Source organism: Populus trichocarpa, chromosome 14 (genome assembly GCF_000002775.5).
Source record: "Populus trichocarpa isolate Nisqually-1 chromosome 14, P.trichocarpa_v4.1, whole genome shotgun sequence".
NCBI classification, from domain to species: Eukaryota; Viridiplantae; Streptophyta; class Magnoliopsida; order Malpighiales; family Salicaceae; genus Populus; species Populus trichocarpa.
Window position 1 is genome coordinate 12,303,485 of NC_037298.2, and position 24,354 is coordinate 12,327,838.

The window sequence follows — 24,354 nt, forward strand, 5'->3', positions numbered from 1 at the left end:
GACTTTTACATAAAAATAATTTTTTTTTTCTTTGATATGTTGTTAGTGAAAAAGATATTGAGATATATGAGGCTAAGGTTAAGGTTATAAAAGAGTAGCCTACACTTAAGACGGCAAGTGAGGTAAGAAGTTTTCATGAATTGACTAGTTTCTATAGAAGATTTATGAAAGATTTTAGTACAATATATACTCCTTTAACTGAAATTTTAAAGAAGACAATAGGTTTTAAATAGAAAATTCAACAAGAGAAAGCTTTTAATTTGTTAAAAGAAAAGCTTATTCCAGCCCCATTACTTGCTTCACCTAACTTTTCAAAAAACTTTTAAGATTGAATGTGATACTTCAAGTATAGGTATTGAAGCATTTTAATGCAGGATAAAAGGCTCATGGTCTATTTCACTGAATATAAAGGAATTTTAATGTGATTCTAGTTGCATTGGAAAGTATACATTCATATCTTTCCAGTAATATATTGTGTGTTATCTAATTCATTAAGATGAGAGAGAACCATGCGTTTGAAGATAGATTTTGATTCTGTCAGCAGATTACAAAAATGATTTTAGTCTTATTTAAATTAGTTGAGCTATTGTTTTATTTATCTTTTAGTTATTATTAGACTTTTTAAAGATATTAAGGCCTTTATTTAAATTTGGGTTTAATGGATTATTACTATTTATTAGGTTTATCCATATTCACTAGAGATATTCTATTACACTTCTGATTATTAGGTTTATCCATATTCACTAGAGATATTCTATTACACTTCTGATTCTTTCTAGTATAAATACTCTTTTATAGAGATTTTTTTAGGGAATACTATTTTTAGTATAAAAAAATCATTATTCTTGCTATCATTTATATGGTTGAGTGATTCTTATACTAAGTTCTTAATTAAACTTTCAAACTTTTTGAATGATTGATCAACGTCATTGTGATTTTAAAATACTTGTTCATTTCTCTAATAAGCGTAGGGTGGGATTATCTTTGTGTATAACTTTGGTTCTCCAAGATAAGTTCTTGTTGGGTCAAGTTGTGAAAGATTGAAATCTAATTTTAGCATATCTTGGGAGGTGTCCACATAAAACATGTTATATCTAGCCATGTATATGACAAACAACTTATTTTTTTCAACTAACTTTTGATATCTTTATTTATTTATAGTTATTTGATTTAAAAATTCTCTTAAATTGTGATTTTAACATATTGGAGTTTCAACCAGCTTATAATTAAGCATTTTTGTTTTACATGAAAATCTAATACATACTTCCTTTGACATAAAAATATACCTTGTTTTGACCGAGCTAACTAAATACCTAAAAAATACTTTAGTCCTTTAAGATTTTTTTTTTATCTCAATTTTAGTTACCAAGTATTTCTAAAGTATATAGATCTCTTATAAGTCGTCTCCTATGAATATCACATCATTAACATAAATTATCAAGGTTGTTACCTTTTTCTTGTGATGTTTTAGAAATAGAGTATGATCTTAGTTACTCTCCTTAAACAGTCTTCATCATAGCCAAACCAAACCTTCCAAACCATCATTAACCTTTCAAAGCGTAAGCATCAAAATAGAGGACAATGTTTCATGTTTGGAAGTTTGAAAGAGCTTGAAATGGAGTTTGAAAGTTTAACACATTAGACAATATATGGTTCATTAAGTATATAGTGTTGCAATTATATTATCCCGATAACTATTGAGCACATGATCCCTAATGAGGAGAGCTATACAATTTTCTAGATTATGCATGTTTTTATATTCTATAATGTTGTTTTGTTGAGGCCTTTAAGAGCAAATAATCTCATGAAGGATGCTATAAGCATCAAAGTATCTTTGAAATTCATAATTAACACATTTTTAACCATTATTAGATTAGAGAATCAAAATCTTAACAGAAAAAAGAGTTTAAATCATATTATAAAATAGTTGAAAGATGTTAAACATATCATGTTTATGTTTCATCAAATAAAGCATGGTCATACATGTTTGATCATCAACCAATATCCAACCTTCATCACATACATTACATATATTTGACACATGGATTCCTCACATTAATTCTTATAGTGTTGCAAAAAATACAGAAAACAAGGATTCAACTTCATACTTCAGTCCTCTGTCGGGAGTTACACAGGTGCAAAACATTTTTGCCATAAAGTTTCTCTAGAATAGCAAACCACAACCAGCGGGGTCTCCTACACCACTACAGGTTGAGGGAGAGCAGTCAATTGAATATATATATATATATATATATATATATATATATATATATATATATATATCTACAAGAACAAGAAAGCTATCCTTTAACAGACTCAACAGGACACTTAGAGGCAGCAGCAAATCCTACAACAGACTATCTTATAATAGACTCAACAGGACACTTAGAGGCAGCAATAGATCCTACAGCAAAGACAAACTCTGAGGCAGTAGCAGATCCTACTACAGAAACAATGATAGAATCCACAATAGATCTTGTAACAGATCTTGCAACAATTGGGAGAATAACAGATCCTCCAACAGTAGAAAAACACTCAGCTCCAACAATAACAGACTCTGCCCTAATTGTGATAGTCTTCACAACAGACCCTATAAAAACAACATCTAAAACTTCTTAGGTAGAATCTGAGGCAGCTATAACTCATCATCTTTCTCACCCAATGATCATTTGGTCCCAATCAACCACTTCGGCAAAAGCTCCACAAACAAAACGAGCAAAGCTCCATAAACAAAACCTACATAAACAATTCTACAGCCCTCTCAAGGACAAGATTCTCACTCTATGGTTACACGATTTCAACTTGGAGTTGTAAAATCAAATCCAAAGTATGTCTTAACATCTATATCTTCTCAAAGTGTACCTAGGGAGCCACAAAATGTTCAAACAGCTTTGACTCATTCCGGTTGGAAAACTGCAATGGAAGAAGAATTTACTGCTCTACAGTTGAATCAGACATAGACTCTTGTTCCTTGCACCCTAGACCTACATATAATTGGCTCTAAATGGGTGTTTAAGACAAAACTAAAACTTGATGGATCCTTAGACAGATTAAAGGCTTGTGTTGTTGCAAAAAGGTACCATCAGATTGATGGAATTGACTACACTGAAACCTTTTCTCTAGTTGTCAAAGCAGGCACCATACGAATGATTATCAGTACAACACTAATTCTAAGATGGCCTATTCGACAACTTGATCTAAAGAATGCCTTTTTGTATGGTAACATTACCAAAGATATATATATATATATATATATATATATATATATATATATATATAGACAACCACTAGGAATGGCAGACTCACAACATCCAAAATATGTCTGCAAATTGCATAAGGCTCTCTATGGACTCAAACAAGCTCCACGTGTCTGGTTTGATCGTTTTAGCACATTTCTTTTTAAATATGGATTTATCTATAGCTTATCTGATCCATCTTTATTTATCTTTCATTCTGAACATGGCTTACTGGTACTTTTGCTTTATATAGATGATATGTTGCTCATAAGATCTACAGAGGCTCTTATCAGCAACTTCATTCAACTCTTAAGTAGTGAGTTTACAATGAAAGATTTGGGACCTATTCATCACTTTCTTGGAATTGAAATCTGTAAAACAACGAGTGGTCTTCACTTATCTCAGTCACATTATGCATTTGACTAGACTTGAACAAGCTACAATGACAAATTGTAAACATATGAGCACACCTCTTAAAGCAAAGATAAAAGCCTCCTTAACCAATATCCCTCTAGAAGACCCTAACCATTTTAGAGGATTAGTTGGATCATTACAGTATCTCACCCTCACACGACCAGATCTTTCATATAGTGTTAATTATGTGTCATAGTTTATGCATGCACCAACAATGACACATCTAAAAATGGTTAGACGAATCTTATGATATGTTAAAGGAACTCTTAACATAGGTCTATATTTTTCTGTCAATACTTCACTTGATCTTTCTGCTTCTTCAAATGTTGATTAGACAGGTTACCTCACTACTAGATGTTCCACCATAGGATACAGTGTTTTTTTTTTTTTTTTGCAAAAACATCATTTTTTGGTGCGCAAAGAAACAACACATAGTGTCACATTCTAGCACTGAAGTTAAATATCGTGCAATGGATAATACAACAGTTGAACTTACATGGTTAACTTTTATTTTAAAAGATCTCTGCATTCTAATGACATCTCCTCCAACACTCTATTGTGATAACCTCAGTGCTCTTCATATAACAATCAATCCTGTCTTCCATGCTAGAAGCAAACATATCGAATTAGATTATCATTTTGTGCGAGAGAGAGTTTTCCTTGGACAACTGATCATCAAACATATCTCCACTAATAAAAAAGTTGCAGATCTCTTCACAAAGCCAATGTCAAAGCGGCCCTTACAAGTTTTCAAAACAAACTATGTCTTCAACCCAAGCATAGTTTGAGGGAGAGTGTTAGCAATAGACACTCTGGTAGCAGTAACCATGGTGTGAGTAGATGAAGTGATAAGATGAATAAAAAAATATAGGAGAAACAAGGTTGAACACTCACACTTTACTTCCAGCAACATCCCTTAAATTAGTGGAGAAATGTTAGGAGAGAAAGAAGTTCAAAAGGCAACAAACTCTAGCTAACATGGGAGTCTAATCTGATAAGGAAATAGCAACTACATGAGTGATTGGTATACAATCAGAATCTACCTCTAGAAAGCATACAAGAGAAGAGATCTTATGCACAATCAAAAAGATCATCCACAAAAATAAGGATAAGACTTATCCTTGTAGATAAAGTAGAGGTGTTAATATATGTTACATATACATAAGAAAAATCCCTCTGTATTAAAGAAAAACAGTGCTCACGTTAATAAAATCAACAACACAATTGCTGTTGTTTTTCCTTTTTCTCCCGAACAATGTCTGCAAATTCATTGTTCTCTTCAAAACAGTCTCTATAAATTCAGTTTCTCTTCTTCAGGAACGAAAGCTCACCAAAACCCCTGGCTTATCAATTGCCAATCAAAGCTAGAAGGAAAAATCCACCGGTTATGAGTTCACGATACTGTTGATGGCATCCGATTAATCAGTACGATGTCACACCATCTTCGCTCCTCCTTTGTGTTTCCAGCGGATATGTGCTCTTCGTTCACTCTAGATGTAGTGTCATCAAAATTTAAATTACCAAGGTTTCTTCATCTCCATTGATAACATGCGAGGAACACCGGTTGAGTTGTTCAATCTAAGGTACTTGAACTTGAGAGATACCAAGATCAGGGAGCTTCCCAAGTCGATGGAAAGGCTAAACAATTTACAAATACAAACGTTGGATGCAAGGAATACCTGTATGGAGAGGCTACCGAGTGGAAAATCAAAACTATCTAATTTGAGACATTATGCTCCGCAAAAATGATAAGATTTCTGAAACAATAGATGTTCTCATTAGTATGCAGGTTCCGGCAGGAATATGGAACATCTGCAGTTTGTAGACTCTTGCTTGTATTGAAGCAGAGAAAGAGCTGATTCAACAGGTGGGAAACTTGACTGATCTCAAACGGTTGAGATTACGAAGTTGAGAGCTGCTGATGGATCAAAGTTACGCAATTCAATTCAACTGTTGCCAGGGCTCCTCCGCATAGATGTGATGGCAACGAATGCAGAAGAAGAACTTCAATTGGAAGCAATACCTATGCCTCCGATATTTCTTCTTTAACTAACCTTGATCGGTCGATTAAATAGGTTACCTCCCAGGATTGGGTCCTTGGCAAACAAATCTAACAATTGTATTTGGGTTATTCTCTTCTCCAAGAAGATATACTTTCTTCTATCCATGAACTTTCCAGTATAGTGTTCCTCAAACTCAAGAAATCATATGACGGCAGGCTCTTACACTTCAAGAAAGGATGGTTCCCTAGGCTGAAGAAGCTGAAATTTATAGAGCTTGCACAATTGGGATAGCATGAAACTGGAGGAGAATTCGCTGCCAAGCATCCGGGAGTTACACCTAACTCATTTGGAGGATATGCATAAGCAATTGGTGCAGGATTTACAGAGTAGTGGCACCAGTGAAGATAGAAAAAAGGTACAGCACATACCCACAATCAATCTTGTCTATAAAACAGACCAAACTCGACGGGTTGAAACTCTTTGAGTGATTCTAATACCAACCCACCTCGAAAAGGGGGGAAATTGAGCTCTTACAAATTCTTGAAGCACTGCACTGTGTACTGTTTATTCTAGTAGATTGAGTTGTCTAGTAGATTTATTTACAATAAATTCACAAACATTGTACGAGGTAGTGAAAAAGAAGCAAGATCATTATTTTGTGACTTAAACTGGGCTTACTGCATGTATATTGCGAAATCAAACAGGAAGGGATTCAGAAATTTACAGCTTTACTGTTGATGATCTAACAGTAATACTAGCTCAGAGCATTAATTATCAGTAATGATGCAGTTATTTTCAGTTCATAGAGACACTTAACAATGAAAAAACTATATCACTGCCCATTTGTTGAGAAATTTCAGAGCCAACTAGAGACAATACAGTGCATTTTATGGATGATCAAGAAGATGTAACAATTCACAAGCAAGGAAAAAAAACGATAGTAACAACATATATCATATCAAATGAGAGCAACGTGTACGTTTTGCCAAGAAGTAATTGAAATGAGTAGCCAAACTTGTTAAAATTATTTTGGGTGGGGAATTTTAAGTTATCAACCGCTATAAAAATATACTGAAGGGGTCAAATGTGTTAGAGAATTATATAAATCATATTGTGTGACCTTACCTAACAGCTTAAACTATTAGAGTTTTAATATGATTCTTTAACATAGTATCAGAGTTTTAATGACTAAGTGGTTACGAGTTCGAATCTCATCATCTTCTTATTTGATAAAAATTAAGCACAAGGTAGTGTGGGTCTGTGTAAGTTTCTTGAGAGAGTGTGTTAGAGAATTATATAAATCATATTTTAGAACCTCACCTTAAGCTATTGAATTGAGATGGTTCTTTGATAAAATGATGTTAAACTTATGCTAGGCACTTGGATTTGGAGGGTGGGGGGATATGAAGAAAGAAAAATGAAAAATTATATAATTAAAAAAAAAAAGGGTTTATATATCATTTTTCTTTGTTTTCGCAATCCTGAAGAAAACTTAAGGATAACATATATAGAACAATTTTATTGAAGCTATCCCAAATCAATCACGGCTAGAAAATTTGTTTTAAAACTATGGTTAATTAATATATTTGAGCTCAAATTAAAAATAGCTCTACTCATTGTTAGAGCTAAAGTTTTATTGAAAAATATTTTTTTTCAACAAAAATTCTATAACATAGAATATTAATATGATTAAAATAAATTGTAGGTAAATGACAAATTAATCTCAAACAATCCTTGGTAAATATGTTTTTGTGAAACTCAAAACTTTTTATTCCACGTTAGATAAATACAAGATTTTCTTGTAGTTTATATAGTGAAAAGTTGAAGAATCATAAATAAACCTAAACAAATTGGATTTGGGTTTAAGCCACATACACATACGCGTGCTTGTTTGGCTCAGGCTCGAACCTGGGCATGGACTTTGGGTCCTAGAAACTGGGTTTGGGTTTTTTTTTTTTTTACCAAACTATTTTGGACTTGAATTCAAGTTTGTTATAAAATAATTATTTGGCTTATGAATAATTTTTTTCTTGTCATCCCTTTTATTTATTTAGCCCATGGATAAGGAGTCTAAACAGTTATTTTCTTTAACCTAAACAATTTTATTTATACACAAAACATTGAATTTTAAAGCAAAAAATATATTAGGTTAATTTCATTTTTATGACAAATAATTAAAGTTAAATAGCAGAAATTAATTATGATAATTACCCGATTTAGTTCTATACTAGTTTTGGCTTCAAAATGTACTATAAAAGAGGCTAGAGAAGTGTTTTACATAGTTTTTCAAGCTCTTCTTTACCTTAGTTTTCAATGTTTCTTTCCTAAGATATAAGCTTTGTTTTTCCATTTTATTTTCCTTTTGCTCTAAAGCTTAGTTTTGTTATTGTGGAGAGATTTTGAGTTATATTTTCTAAAGTTCATGAACCTTGTTTAGTAGTACAATTAAATAAGGTGGTGATGTTGAAATTCTGGTAGGTTGATAACAATCATTCTATCTGTATTAAAAGATGAGTAATAAATAAATTACTCAAATATTTAAGGTACAACTTGGATTATGGGTTATACTATATTGGTTACCTGGCATACTAAAAAAGTATAGTGATGCCAATTGAATATCTAATACTAGGAATTAGAAAATTCACTAATGGATATGTCTTTACACTTGGTAGAGCAGCTATTTATGGAAATCCTCTAAAAAAAACATACATTATAAGATTCATGATGGAATCAAAGTTTATTGCTCTTAATAAAGATGGATAAAGAGCCAAATGGCTTCAGAACTTCTTGGAGTATATTCCATGTTGTTCAAAATTAGTGCTTGTAATTTGTGTACATTGTGACAGTCAGTCAATAATTGAGAGAGAACAGGGTAATATATATAATGGTAAGTCTAGAAATATGCATAATGAACATAATATCATTGGATACTTGCTCTTTAATATGATTATTTGCATTGACTATGTAAAGTCAGAAAAATAATGTGGATTTGGTGACTAAAGATATGACGAGAGAGCTTGTGTATACTTCATCAAGAGAAATGTACTTAAAGCCTTTAAATATAAAAGAATATAATGATGGTAAACCTACCTAGGTGACTAGATATTCCAAGATATAGGTTCAAAATATTGGATAAAAACAAGATTTTCTTGTAATTTATACAATGCAAAGTTGAAAAGTCATAATAAGCTTAAGAAAAGCGGTTTTAGGCTTAAGCCACAAACACGCCCACTCGTTCAGCTCAGCTCAGGTTCAGGTATGGGCTTGGGCATGGACATAAAGTCGAGCTCTGTGTCTTGGGATTCAGGTCCTAGAGACTGAGAATTGGGTTTGGGTCTGCATTTGAGTTTGAGTATTTTTCCAACTTAATTTAGACTTGGATTTGGGTTTGTTATAAAATAATTTTGTGACCCATAAAAAAATATATTTGCCATCCTATTTATTTATTCGGCTCATGAATAAGGATTATGAACAATTATCTTTTTTAAATTGAATAATTTTATCTATACATAAAAAATTGAATTGTAAAGCCCAAAAAAAAACTATTAGGTTGATTTTTTTATGACAGACAATTAAAGCAAAACGATAAGAATTAATTATAGCGATTCTACATCATCTTCTGTTCCAAAGTTCATTATAAAAAGAGGTTGAAGAAAAAGTGTTTTACATCATTTTTCAAACTCTTCTTCACCTTAATGTTCCAAATTTCTTTACTAGGATTTAAGCTATGTTTTTCATTTGTTTTTCTTTTGCTTTATAGCTCAGTTATGTTATTCTAGAAAAACATTGAGTTATAATTCCAAGAGTTCATGAACTTTATTTAGTAATGCACTTAAAAAAAATGTGTTGAAATATTGAGAGGTTGATTATTATCATTTCATTTACATCAAGAGATAAGCAACAAAGTTTCAAAGATAAATGATTAATCCTTAACAACAACATATTTTCATCTAAATCTTATTCTAAGTTTTTTAACAAGTAAAAACATTTACATTTTTTTTTTAGTTGAAGTATAATAATTATCTTTATATATTATAATATACATGGTATTATCTTTGATATTTCATCAGTAATTCTACATATTCAATTAAATGCTCAGAATGCATGTTTATGTTCTTTACCTTATTTTTGCATGCAATATAAATTAAACATTTATATCCTATAATAAGTTTTGATAGCAATTACAACGTTTATATTTTTTTAAATACAATGTGTGTAAAAAATATTATATTTCTGTAGATTGAAAAACAAAAACTACACAAACAGGTGGGTGCTAGTTCGAGGTGTCATGGTCTAACTGAGTTCTTATCAAAAATATAATTTCAGTAAATCTTAACAAGAATTATTTTATATCATGGTCTTAAGATATTTGTTTTTTGAAAATTGTATATCAAACATTATTTATATACATTAGCCATTCATATGCATTACGCATAGCTTGTGACTAAAATTGGTAAATTAATCCATTTGTCTTGATATATTAGAACTATTTTCTAATATGTCTGGGAACCTCAATCTATCAACTGAGTTCTTATATATTTACATATTTTTTAATGGGTCCTTTTATTAAAATTTATAGTATAAATAACCTCAAAATACAAAGAAAAAACTTAATTCAAACAAACCCAAAAAAGAAGAACTACTATTGAAAAAACCAGAAAAAATTGAAAGCATTGAGAAAAAAGAAATAAAATCCTGAAACTATTTTACTTTTTTATGTTATTTTTTCAGATAATTTTTTTTGTGTGTTTTGAGAGGTATTAATTTATTCAAGAAAGATGAAAAAATAACTTAAAACGTAGTAAATAACTAACTTTAAAATTCATGTACACCACGGATAGGATTCCAAATTAATTTTTAACACAGTAAAAGAAGTACCAATGTTACAAAAGCGTTTTATTGTATCATAGTTTTTTAATTGAGAAATGTGAAGATGTTATTTTTGTTTAATAAAATAAATTTAAAAAAATAGATGAGTCAATCAGCTATGAAAGAATTGTTAATACGAATTAAATACTAAATTGTTAGGCCAATATTTTTTCTAAGAGCAAAAGAAAGATGAATATGCAAATATTTAACATCCACTTTTATTTTAAATGTATGCCTTTTATATTTTTTATATTAGGTGATTTTTTTCTCATCAAGAACAAATATTTTTTAAAAAATACATTATGTCATGACATGCACGACATCGAATGACAGATTTGCTTCCTGAAATTGAAGGGGTTTTTGGTTTAATTATAAAATTATGATTTGAGAGAGTTGTTACTTAGTATCATGGTCATTAAAAAACCTATGGTCTACAAGAGTTTGAGTAAGGAGACTAGTTTTGTAAGGAAAAGACGCATCATCCCCAATTCACCATACCTAAAGTAAGTTGCATTGTTGTTTGATTGTTAATCTAAGTCATGTTTCTATCTGTTGATTGAATCTAAGGTTAAAAGAATATCACTTTTTGTGAGGAAGTCTCTATCTCATCAGGTTAAATCATAATTGTTCTAAGCCCTCTAATTTTATCAACGCATGTATTTTCTATTTTGTATCTTTAATACCTAAGGGTATACTTTATATTGTAATTTTTTACCCTTAAATCCTAAAGTTTACAACTAAATCCTACACTTAGAATATTAATTAAACAAAATAATTGATGTGGGATTTTTGGGATTTTGTTCAAACCTTAATGGATAATTATAAACCGGTTACGATACCCATTTTATATTTGAAAAAAAAAACATGATAAAAATGCAATTTTTTTTATAGAAAATATGCATGAAAGACTTTTAGGATTTGACTATATGCCCTGAGGAATTGTTTTGGATTTTTTTTTGAAATTTTGGAGAAAAATCAGGTATTTTTAATATCGGATCCGTATCTTATAGTGTAAGTCTACAACTCAATATTAAATGAAATTCTTGAAGAATAAAAAATATTTTTTTATTTTCTGAAATAATAGAATTTTTTTTGAATTATTGAAATTCTTTTTTTGAGAAAAAAACATGTATTTTTAATACCGGGTTCATATTTTACAATATATGTCTACAACCCGATATTATGCAAAATTATTGAAAAAATACGCTAAAGACCCACAAATAATTCCAAAATGATCCCTGAATTTTCTTATAATTTTTGAGATTTTCTAAGGGTATATTTGGTTATACACACAAATTAAAACTAAAGCGAAATTTTTTAAGGCGTGTTAAACACGCCCCTTAGCCTAAAGCTAAAGGCATTAAAAATTCCTTAAGGATATGTTTAGCAAATGTGATCTAAGAATCCAAGCAAGACCTTATTTTTTAAGGAAAGAAAAGGTGTGTAAAACACACTTTTAGGTCTGAATTAGGCTTGTCTCAACCACATAGGTTGGGCTTATTGAGCCCCTGGTCCAAAGCCCACATGTATGGGCTGAGCTTAAGCCTGACCCAACAAACTTTTTTTTTTTTTATAAGTGGTTCATCTTCAATTTAAAATTAAAAAAATATATCATAGAATATATATATATATATATATATATATATATATATATATATATATATAATGAATGTACATGTACATGTACATATATGTGATCATAAAAGGGGGTTCATTCCAACCGGAAAACTAAGCATGTATGAACATATGTAAATATGTAAATTGAAATTTTGATGAGTAAATTATTATCATAGTAACAATTAAGCTACAGTTACAACCATGAGTTGGGTTTGGGTTTTAGTTATGATTGTATCTATGATGACTATAAAAAAAATGACTGAAAAAAACATTAGAAATAATATTAACTATTTGCTAGATAATTTGTTTTTTCAACACAAAAAAATAAATATGCAGGGCTTATCCAACATATTTTTTTGACATAAAAAAATCATAATCGTAAACCAAAAAGTTTATACATGCATTTAATTAAATAAATCAAGAATCATCTATGTTAATAAATAAATAAATAAAAAGTTATTGACGATAGCTAAAGACTAAACTAGAAAATCAAAAGATAAATATAGATCAAAATATATGATCTCGCAACACAGCTCATGTAACCATTTGCGTTTAATAATATTTTTTTATTAGAATTAATTTTTTATTTAATCAAATGATAATAGAAATAGACATACACATGAAAGCGATTTAATAAAATCAAATACAAAAAATATTATGCAAGGTTGCACATATTAAAAAAGATTGTTATCATTTTATGTGAAAATCAAGTAAAAACTAACCAAAGACTAAATTTAATAGTTGAGAGATAAATATGGATGTAGATATCTGATCTTGAAAAACATTCATAAACTCGATTATATTTAATAATTTTGTTTCTTGCAACTAATATTTTATTTAATAAAATGATAATAATAATAAAAAAGATAAGCATAGGAAAGTGATTGAATAAAACTTAATAAATAAAAAATAAAAAAGAATGCCTCCTAATATTAGGGGAAAAAATATTGAAATCTTATATGTAAAGCAAGTAAAAACTAAAATGTTGTACATTAAAAAAATATCATATTTTTTTTAAAAAAAATGTGTTAAAATTAAAAAAAAAACAATGAAAAAATGCAATAAAGTCCTAAAATTAAAGGATCAAATTGAAAGTAAAAAACAATTAAGAAAAAAAATCAATGAGAATAAAAAAGAGGCCCAAGTGCGCAGGGCTAGCCTAGCGCGCCTAGGCTTAAGAAAGCTCGTGCGTGTTGGCCTTATAGCCTACGCGCAAGAGCTGAGTTTTTTTTTTCTTTTTAAAGGGTTAGACAAACTGTCGCATGCCCCGAATCTTTTTTGAAAAAAAAAGTAGGTGATGTGTTGCTTGTTGTGGTAGACAACGTATCGCCTATTTCTTCACATAATTCGACCATGGTGGTGGTCGAAAAATCAAGGGTGTTGGTTTTTTTTTTATCTAGAAACCTAATTTCAACTTGTTTTTCAACCCAAAACACTATATACTCTTTGATAAACTAATATATGGCATCAAATAACCCAAAAACCTCTTCAAAAACCCGAAGTAAAAAAACTTATGAAGCTCATATTTATCATCTTATATGATGGGAAGGCCAAAGAACATCTTGTGAGACTCCTCTCATCAAATAGAACGCATTGTCAACAAAATCAATTTTTATCGTGGGCTTAATTTATGTCAATCGAGATTTTTTTTTCTACCAACATAATACAGTTACTTTCTCTATCCTCTCTTGAACCAGGTAGTGAAAATTAAGGAAAATGAAGTTTTAGACTAAAATTGAAATTTCAAAGTCAAAGGGACTTAAAAATAAATTGGAAAGTATGAGTACTAAAGTGAACTTTTATCCAAATTTAAAGTTGTCATCTATTTTGCCTGTCTTTTTCACTTTGGTCCTCCACATTTCAATCATACCCTTGTTTAACAAAACAAAGCCAATTGACCATCAATTTGGTCATAAAAGAAGTGAATCGTGGAGAAATAAACTTTGATGATAAAAACAAAAATCACTATGACAATTCATAGTGAATTATGTGTGTGAACAATAACATGGAGCTACAATATTTTTCCTATTTCATTTAGTGTTTTCTATAATAATAATAATGAAGGGAAAAAACTAGAAATACTTTAAAATGGAGCTTTCTTATAACCAAACAAGTTTGGTTGGAAAAATTAATAGAGAAAATTTGATATTGATGCAATACTTTTTTTTCATTTTAATATATCCTTTATTATTTTACCAAACTAGAAATAAAAATATTATACAAAGATTGAGGTCATAGTTTCTCAATATCTAATTGATTGAGACTGAAAAATATTAATGTTCAACCGACCCAATCCAATGTTTTTGAAGAGGACTCAATTAGTAATTTGATACAAGTAAAGGAGTAGAAGAAAAGATGGCTTTTTTTCATGAGTTTTTTTTTAGGAATCCAAAATTTTCACAAAGAAGAGGAGACGAAATAAGTTAAATCCCGATCGACCAAACTATATATAAAAAAATTGAAGTGAAAAAATAATTACCCTTTTGGATTAAAAAAAAATATCCTTATCTTTCTACCATAAATATGTCCCAAATTATTTTTAAGAGGACTCAATTAATAATTTAATAGGACTAAAGGGCTAAAAGAAAAGATGACTTTTTTCATGACTTTTGTTTTGTTGATAAATCAGAAATTTTCACAAAGAATAGGAGACAAGCAGGCAGTTAAATCCTTGAATTTTTTAAAAAAAATATTATTGTAAAAAAAAATTTATTGATCGACCAAACTGTTAAAAAAAACCTTGAATTTTAGTGAAAAAATAAGTATCCTTATAAACATAAAAAAAAATAAAAATACCCTTGATCTTTTACCCTAAACAATACTTCCTTTGTCTCAAAATTTTAATATCATTAACCTGGAGAGCTATAGTTCAACTGGTCAGACCCTGAGTTTATTTCTCAGAGATCACCAGTTCGAATCTCATAAATCTCAGGATTACTGGAGGCTTACATGGTCGTTAACTTTAGAGCCCGTGAGATTAATCGAGGTGCATAATCGAGGTGCATAATCGAGGTGCACGTAAGCTGGCCCGAACACCCACGTTAATCTAAAAAAAAATTAATATAATTTGATTTCTCACACAGTTTAATATAATATAATTAATTGTATAGCATGCATCTACCTTCAAATTGCTTTCTAATGTTACCTTTTTATTTTATTTAGGAACGAAACATATATAAAACTTGTAGAATTAGGCTGTCGTGAAGGGTTTATTTACCATCACGTTGAAATAAATGGGTTCAATTCCATCATGATGGTTAAAGATTATTATAATAATCGATCATATCATAGTTTTCAAATAATATTAATAGTTACCATGTATATAACTATACATAAACTTAATATGGGATCTTTTTTAAATAAAAAACAAATCTCATGAATATTCAATGAGGATAAAATGTCTCTTTTATTATTATTTGTTTATTGTAAGTTCGTTATATAATTTTTTAAAATTAATTTTTTATATATATAATCACATAAAAAATATATGAGTTGTAATCTTTTTTTTTATTGAAATTCTCTCTTTAGATCATTATAAGTTTTCATTTAAAAAATAACACTTCTAATATAAAAAAATTCATTAAAAAAAAAACATGAATGAGGAAAGTGATTTTTGATTAAACAGATACATTGATTCCTCCTTAATTTAAATAATTTGAATTTTTATATGTATTTATTTTTGTTGCTTTTAAACTTTGTTGCTTGTGAGCCAGGTTGGTACAGCGATATCAACTATAGTTATTCAAATATTGACCAATCCCATATAATAGAAAAACCAAATCAGACACGCAAATAAATACTAACAATAATTGAGAGACGTCCCTATTTGTATTTTGCGGTTGTAAAGTTTTAAATTAATATTTTTATGTTTTAAATTGTTTTAATGTATTAATAATAAAAATATTATTTTAATATATTTAATAAAACATTACTTGATGGTTAAAGATTCAAGTATAAAAATTGATTTTTTTTAATTAGTGTTGTGGAAGAGAAAGAAAATTCAAAATAAATAAATATGTATGACCGTATTGAACTTTTGATGAATAAATTATTATCATCCTTGTAATCACAATTAAACTATAATTACAACCATAACTGAGATTGTAGTTATGGATGAGAAAAAAACTGAAAAACTGATTAAACCGAAAATAAAATAACAGAAAAAACCGAATCGTGAAAAAAAACAGATTAAAATTTTAAAAAAACCGACCGGTTCGGTTTCGGTTTTATAAGTCTGAAACTGAAAAAACCAAACCGAACCCAAACTGGAAAAAAACCGAGCCAAACCAAAAAAACCAAGCCAAACCAGTTTGAACCGGTTTTTGTCCAAAAAAACCAAACCGAACTGAAACCGGTCAGTTTGAATCGGTTTTGATTTTATTTTTAATTTGATTTGGTTACTTTTTTAATAAAAACTAAACCGAATAAAAATTGATCACCCCTACCCCTAGTTATGATTAAACAGCCACTCACTCCGAAACATCAAATGATATAACATAGACTGAAAGAGTATTGAGATCATAGTTTCCGGTATTATATTGACTGAAATTGAAAAATACAAAGCTCACCTTATGGTTTTAAAAAGGACTGAATTAAAAACTTGATACAACTACAGGGTTCAAAAAAATATACCTTCTTTTTTCATGGTTTTAGTTTAATTGATGGTCCGAAAGAAGACGAACCAAACCCAAATAATTGAAAAACTAAACAAGAAGCTACTGTATAGATATTTGATATTGCGGCTATTTTTAAATTTTTTTATTTTATTTCTTTATATATTTAGATTATTTTAATTTATTGTGCTGATATAAAAATAAATTTTTTAAAATAAAAAAATATTATTTTAATATATATATATATATATATATATTTTAAATAATTTTAAAATCAAGTATATTCCTAGACAATACTACAAGAAGCAATTGAAAATATTAAAATTTGGTGGTGGTGGTGATGGTTTATATTACGAAAATATCGATTTTCTGTTTTGTTATTTTGGGCCGTTGCTTACCACCAAAACACAAAAAGAAAATAAATAAATAAAAGAAAATAATCTCACTCACACCCGCACAAGCCACAGGGACATGGATGCCTTGTCTTGCCTTAAAAAACAAAAGGAGGAAATTAACTTGTGAAATTAGAAACATGTACACGCTTCGTCCTCTCGTCCACGTTCTTTGTGTCTCCCCTTCAATTTCTATTTTAGCGTCTTCTCTCACAAATCTCTCTCACTAACAGGCAGTGGCTTCAATCATTCATTTTTGAAACAAATAATATCTGCCCCCCTGAACTCGTTGTCTTCCTGATCTCTTCTCCAGCTCAATTGGTTAGTTTTTTTTCATCTACTCCCTTCTGTTTTTTTTTTTTTACAAAATATTATTCATTGCGTTCATGTTTTTGTTTCTGAATTTTGTTTGCCTTATTCAGTTGCTTGATTATATATTAGCCGCCTGGCTGCTTAGATATTTGATTCTTTCTGCCTCCAATTTTATGGTCAATTCTCTTTTCAAAAGGGTTTTGTTTTTCGTAGCTTCAAGGCCAGGGTAGAATCACTATTCACTTGTATCTCAGTTTCAGCAATATTTGGGGTCTCTTTAATCTTATTTTTTTTTTTATCGTATAGGCTGTATATTCTCAGGTGGCATTTTGTTGCTTCAATGGCGGCAATACTGGCTTCACAAGGTTGTTATTGTCATCATATTGATTTGATGAATGAAGGAAGGATATTATCGGACAATCTCAGTTTCTCGAGTTCGGTTTCGAACCCATTTGTGAAGTTTGACCGAAAAATACGTAACGTGATTTTCTCTGATAAATTAAGAATGGAAGTTGAAATGCGACAAACTGAGTCGCCGGCTTCAAAAAACTTAGGTTCCAGTGGACCACCAGACCCAAAAAAACTAGGGTCCAATGGAAGAGTGATAAAGATGGTGCCTACAAGTGAGGTGATGAAGAAAAGAACCCCGAATGGTAACAGAGTAGATATACAGAATAGAACGAAGCAGGTTATTAATGGAGCGACTTTAGCTAAGAGAGATTCTAGCGCTGCACTTGTAAAGTCAACAAGATCTAGAGAGACTGACAAACTTCCACCACTGGAGGATTTTAGGGTTCTTCCAACAGATGAGGGCTTCAGTTGGGCGGATGAGAATTACAATGACTTTCGAAGGACCATTGACATTTGGTCCTTTGTTCTGGCCTTGCGTGTTCGTGTTACGTATGACAATGCCAAATGGGCATACGTGAGAGGTTTCACAGAAGATAAACAGGTGACTTTTCATAATCCCTTGAAGAGTTAAAACTGTTATATGGTTTGGTTGTTCATGCCTTATGTTTTGAAATTCTGTTTCGCCTGCAAGTATTTTCTAATGGATGAAATTCTGTGTGAAATTATGTTGATTATAATTCTGTTTTCTTTCTTTTTTTCCTTTCGTGTCAATGGTGGTCTTTCTTGTTCAGAAAAGCCGTAGGAGAAGAACTGCTTCATGGCTACGGGAGTGTGTATTGCAGCTTGGTCCAACTTTTATCAAACTTGGACAATTATCCTCAACAAGGTCAGATCTATTTCCCCGAGAGTTTGTGGATGAGCTTGCCAAGTTGCAGGTACCTCTTTGATTTTATTCTGTATTAATCTTTTATTTTGTCATTATATGCTAATATGGAGTAGTCCAGTCATTTTATCCTTCGCAGTCTTTGAGCTTTTCTTATAAATTTGATATGATGGTCGCATGATGTATTCCAGGATAGGGTGCCTGCCTTCTCTCCGAAGAAAGCAAGAAGTTTCATTGAGAGAGAATTGGGAGCTCCGATTGATGTGCTGTTTAAGGCGTTTGAGGACCAGCCAATTGCTGCAGCTAGTCTTGGTCAGGTGTTTGATTTATGCTTGCCTGTAGTACTTGTTTGTGTCCGTATTTGGCTTTCTGTGAAATTTACTTGGTACTCTATCGAGCTTTGAAAATATAATGTCGTGGAGATATTTCTCATGTGATATGATTTGCAGATTTAAGAAGCTCCTTCTATAAAGTTTAGGGAATTCATGACTAGGACACCATTCTCAAGCAAAATTAAGAAAACATGCAGACAAGGCTTCTTGCTTTCACCGATTCAAGATTTCATTGCTTCTACTTCTATTCCCATAAGAGTGGTGTATTGATTAGTTGTTAGGACCATTGAAACCTTTTCTCTGCAATTATTTTCTTTATGGTGAATAATTCACTATATTGCTGATTGGAATTTATCTGGTGCCTTTAGGTGCACCGCGCCATCCTGCATAATGGGGAGAAAGTAGTTGTGAAAGTTCAAAGGCCTGGTCTCAAGAAACTTTTTGACATCGACTTAAGTGAGTTATGTGTACTATATTTTTGTTACTTCTAGACAAGGATATTGTACTTGCTTATAACTATGTAATACCAGGCATGATTTTACTCTTTTTCTCTGCTTCATGGCTTTCTTTATAGCAGCTTTGTTCTCTTTTTTGAGCTCTACTGGAAAATATGTTCATCATTAGCTTGATGCTCTTTGTTAGTTTTGGGATTCTTTTTGGTTGGTTTTGCAATTTTCATTAGAGGAGATGAATTGCTTGGAGTATACTAAAACTGTAATAAAAGCACTAAGAAGGGCGTGTCTATTGACATGCTTTTAAACTGCCAAAAAATAAAAATTATGCTCGAGTCAGATTTAATATCTTCTGAGGCACCACTAAAAAATATATTCACATGTTAATTTACAGGTGCGTATATTGACTCTATAGGTTTGGCTGGGGGCTATACTCTTATTATGTCTTACTCCATAGATAGTGGTGCTTACCCTGTACAATTAACGTTTTGATTGTTTCTCCAACTCTATTCTTCTTTCACCCAGGAAATTTAAAGCTAATCGCAGAGTACTTTCAGAGAAGCGAGACTTTTGGTGGTGCAAGTAGAGACTGGATTGGCATATATGAAGAATGCAAAAGGTAAATCATAGGCATTCATTACTTGTCATATTATTTATATATTTATTTTTATCATGGTTATGGATAAAAATTCAGGAATTTTTTTCTATTTGGGTTACAAAGGAGAGGCTCAAAGTGGAGATCTCTTGGCAGGAAGGGGGCATGGGTGCCAGCTTGAGCCATAGGCTCATTGGCAACAGTTGTGGAACTCTAATTGTTCATTAAACACAATAAGGCATACTTATTTAATATGAATCCATGTCCTAGCCTGTGCTATTCTGCTTGACATTTCCTATTTGCTTTGAAATCCAAAAGACAAGCTGGGTTTCAACATTGCATTGTTCCACAAATATAGATTTTGTTGCTTTGGACATAACAGGGACTAAAGGATTTAATCTTTATCGAAGTGATGCAAGTAAAGAATGGCATGTGTTTTTGTTCATATATGTAATTATGAAATGCTCCCTATCATTCTAGTGCTACATTGATTTCAGGATTTTGTACGAGGAGATTGATTATATTAATGAAGGAAAAAATGCTGACAGATTCCGCCGAGATTTTCGGAATATAAAATGGGTCCGAGTGCCGGTATGCCTCTTGCTACAAATTTTTTTTATTTATTCTTTCTCCTTGATCTCGTAGTTTACAATTATGAACAGATTAAATTCTGAACTTGTCAGTGAAAGTAGACTGTACACTTGAATTCTGTTTATTTGAACAATACTTATTTTAAATCTCATTTGCCTCCTTCTAGCTGGTATTCTGGGATTATACTGCCACGAAGGTTTTGACTTTGGAGTATGTACCGGGTATCAACCTAAACTTATTCATTTTCTAAAGCTCCAGTTGATGTCAAGCCCCTTATATTTTAAGGCAGTTAAAGTCTATGTTAAGATCTTGTTATAATTAAACACATTATATAAATTGTAAAAAAAGTGTTTGTGATAATTGACGTCATGTTGTTTTACTTCTGTGTGCAGGGGTTAAGATAAATCATTTAGGTATGCTAGATTCACGGGGATATGATCGTTCACGAATTTCATCACGGGCCATAGAAGCATATTTGATTCAGGTATATGACACTATTCAGATACATCCACATGACTTTAAGTCATTACTGACTTTCAACCTAAGCAGTGATGACTGTAAAATGGATTTTATTTGTTCCCTTATATATGTTTCTATTAATTAATGGGTTCGGGTCATACTACAGATTCTGAAAACTGGTTTCTTTCATGCTGATCCTCATCCTGGAAATCTCGCTGTCGATGTGGATGAATCACTTATCTATTATGACTTTGGTATGATGGGAGAGATCAAAACTTTTACACGCGAGAGGCTACTTGAACTTTTCTATGCAGTTTATGAAAAAGACGCAAAAAAGGTTTACTTTTTTTTTACTAATGTTTCCTTGACATTTTTCAAGCTCTAGAATGATTTGTAGGATGGGAAGCCCCAATTTTAATGCAAACAAGCTGCCATCTTTTATTTTCAATGCCTCAAATTAGTATATGTTGCAGCATTGAATGCTTGTGTATTCATGTTATTAAACATGCTATGACTGTTTCATCTCTCGACCTCTGTGATGTCACTTTATTACATAGTTCCTGGACTATTGATAAGAGAGTTGGCAGGTGGGAATTTGTTAGGAAGGAACCATGGTGTGCCAAGAACTTGGCAAAATTAGTTCATAAAATATTCTGATTCACAACTTAATGTTGAGTTCAGTTGTAAAATGCAGAATTTGTGAACTGTTTCTCTGCATCATTATCCTCAACTCTCATTCCGTCTCCCTTTCACCAAAATTCTTTAAATCAAAGTCAATTTTGAAAATTGGACTTGTGAGAAGAAAATTTTTCTCTGTACTGTTCTGCTGACATTGGCACTACGGTGCTAGGGTCAGAAGTTCTACTATCACTTTTCAGCTGCAATAACAGGAGATGTTGGAACAGTCAGAACCTTTCTATATATGTTGTCTGAAATTGATGGTTTCCTGTGCTTGCTTCGACCATTTGAACTGATGAATAGTTACCATGCAGGTTATTCAAAGCCTCATAGATCTTGAAGCACTTCAGCCCACTGGAGATTTATCATCTGTAGGTGTCAAACACAGTTGAATCAGTATTTAGGAAATGTATCTCAGTAATATGTAAACAGTTTTTGAAACAAGTGGTCTTATAAGCATTTTTATTATGGTATTTTCCTAGGTGAGGAGATCTGTACAGTTTTTCCTGAACAATTTACTGAGCCAGACACCTGATCAGCAGCAGACTTTGGCTGCAATTGGGGAGGTATGCAACAACGAAGGCTTCAAAATCATTTATCATCTATATGTGAAACTTAATAATAGCTCTTGTATCTATATAATCCTCACACTTGTCTTGTCAGTTTATGGCCAAATGAACAAAATAGCTAAAAGAAAATAACTATTATTTAAGTCATCTTTAATTATAGTGACAGGTAAATGCATGTTACCATTTTATTTTTTGTAATAATATGATCCCGTTTATTTTCACCCAATCATTTTATATGATCCTTCCTTGATCACTAAGTTTGACTCCCCTTCCTTTTTTCAGGATTTGTTTGCAATAGCTCAGGATCAGCCATTCCTGTTTCCATCCACATTTACCTTCGTCATTAGAGCATTTTCAACGCTTGAAGGTTATCTCAAAGCTTTACTACCAGATATATATATATCACATTTGTGCTGATTCACAGAATCTTATTGGGATATTTTGTTAATATGTTAACTTTGTGAATGAGGAAAGTTTAAAGGATAGCCTACATATTTGTTGCTCTTACCTCGGTATCATTGTGTTCTTCCAGGTATCGGGTACATTCTTGATCCAGATTTTTCCTTTGTGAAGATTGCTGCCCCTTATGCGCAGGTTGGATATGTTTTACTAGCCCGTTTTCATTACAGCTTCTCTCCCAATGCTTTCATGGTCTGTATACAGTTGACTGATGCTTTACACCACCTACAGGAGCTTTTAGATGGAAGACAAAGGCCACGTAATGGAACACGACTAGTTGAGGAAATAAGGAAACAAGCAAATGATGTATTGCCCTCGCTCTTGTTCCTCCTAGATTCCATTTACTCCCTAGAAATGCTGTTAGATAGAAACTCCTGCTTCTAGTTTCCTTGGTTATATTTTATCCGTGTTAAGTGTACTTGTATATTTGTTCAGGCTAGAAGTTCCACCATATCCATGCCGTACAGAATCCAACGAATAGAGGATTTTGTGAAACAACTTGAAGCGGGTGACTTGAAACTCCGAGTCCGGGTGCTTGAGGTAATCATCCTTTAATATTCTATTTAGAATATGTAGTCTGATGGCCTCTTGAAATGGTTTTTTGAAAAAGCTCACCACCATAGCTAGACCGAGCTTTTAGGAGTTTTATCTTTTTCCTACTTCCATTTAACACCACAATCAAACTGCCTTTACCAGTCAGAAAGAGCTGCTCAAAAAGCAACAATACTACAAATGGCGACCATGTATACAGTCTTAGGAGGTACCCTACTAAACCTCGGGGTAACCTTCAGCAACCAGGGCAGTCAAGTTTTCGCAAATGGATCGTTCATTGGTGCAGGTGAGCTTTCTTGCATTAGAACCTTCAAATCATATCGGCGCGAGTTTTTGGTTTCAAACATTGAAATTCCTGATCATTCATCAATATTTCGTGGCATAAAGTGTTTCGTCATTGAAAATGCAGGAGTTTTTCTGACACTTCTTCTAAGGTCGATGCAAAGGGTAAAGAAGCTTGATAAATTTGAGAAGATGGTATGATTTCTGAAGCGACTGGTCAAACTTCCTGCTGCATGGTGCACACCAGATACTAATCATTCATCTGAAGTCGTCAATTGTCCTATTCTTAATCCAAGTGATCACAAGCTTGAGAGATCAACCATAACTTCAAACTCAAAATCATATAATTGGACCATTGAGGTGGTGATATGGCATTCCTGAAGACCCTGAGTGGCAAGGAACTTGTCAAGCAGACAGGTATACATTAATTATTAGTCAGTTTGATCACGAATCACGAACAGAAAGACTCCGTGTAAAGGAAGATAGAAAACATCAATTAAACAATGGAGGAAAAGAAAATATTGTCAAAGAGGGTGTTCTTTTCTTTAATGAGTAATGGGTGCCGTGAACTGACCGGTGCATGTGTCACACACATTCCACAAGCCAATTTGCATGCCTGAGAATACCTTGTTTTGGACGGTAGTGGTGGGTGGCTGGCACCGTCTGATCTGACCATATTCCAACTCTCTCTCTCT

At 31.6% G+C, this 24,354-nt stretch overlaps 1 protein-coding gene across 1 annotated transcript; it reads left to right on the top strand.

The window, feature by feature from the left end:
- The first annotated feature begins 17,266 nt into the window (after positions 1-17,266).
- On the top strand, positions 17,267-24,188 carry LOC7469335 (protein ACTIVITY OF BC1 COMPLEX KINASE 7, chloroplastic). The gene is made up of 18 exons (XM_002320491.4): positions 17,267-17,465; positions 17,763-18,408; positions 18,599-18,742; positions 18,882-19,007; positions 19,391-19,478; positions 20,000-20,093; positions 20,567-20,660; positions 20,827-20,881; positions 21,053-21,144; positions 21,286-21,456; positions 22,112-22,168; positions 22,280-22,363; positions 22,649-22,733; positions 22,899-22,960; positions 23,057-23,131; positions 23,261-23,365; positions 23,522-23,663; positions 23,787-24,188. The coding sequence occupies exons 2-18, from the start codon at positions 17,797-17,799 to the stop codon at positions 23,858-23,860; spliced, it is 2,160 nt and encodes a 719-aa protein (XP_002320527.1). The 5' UTR covers positions 17,267-17,465; positions 17,763-17,796; the 3' UTR covers positions 23,861-24,188.
- Positions 24,189-24,354: the final 166 nt, after the last annotated feature.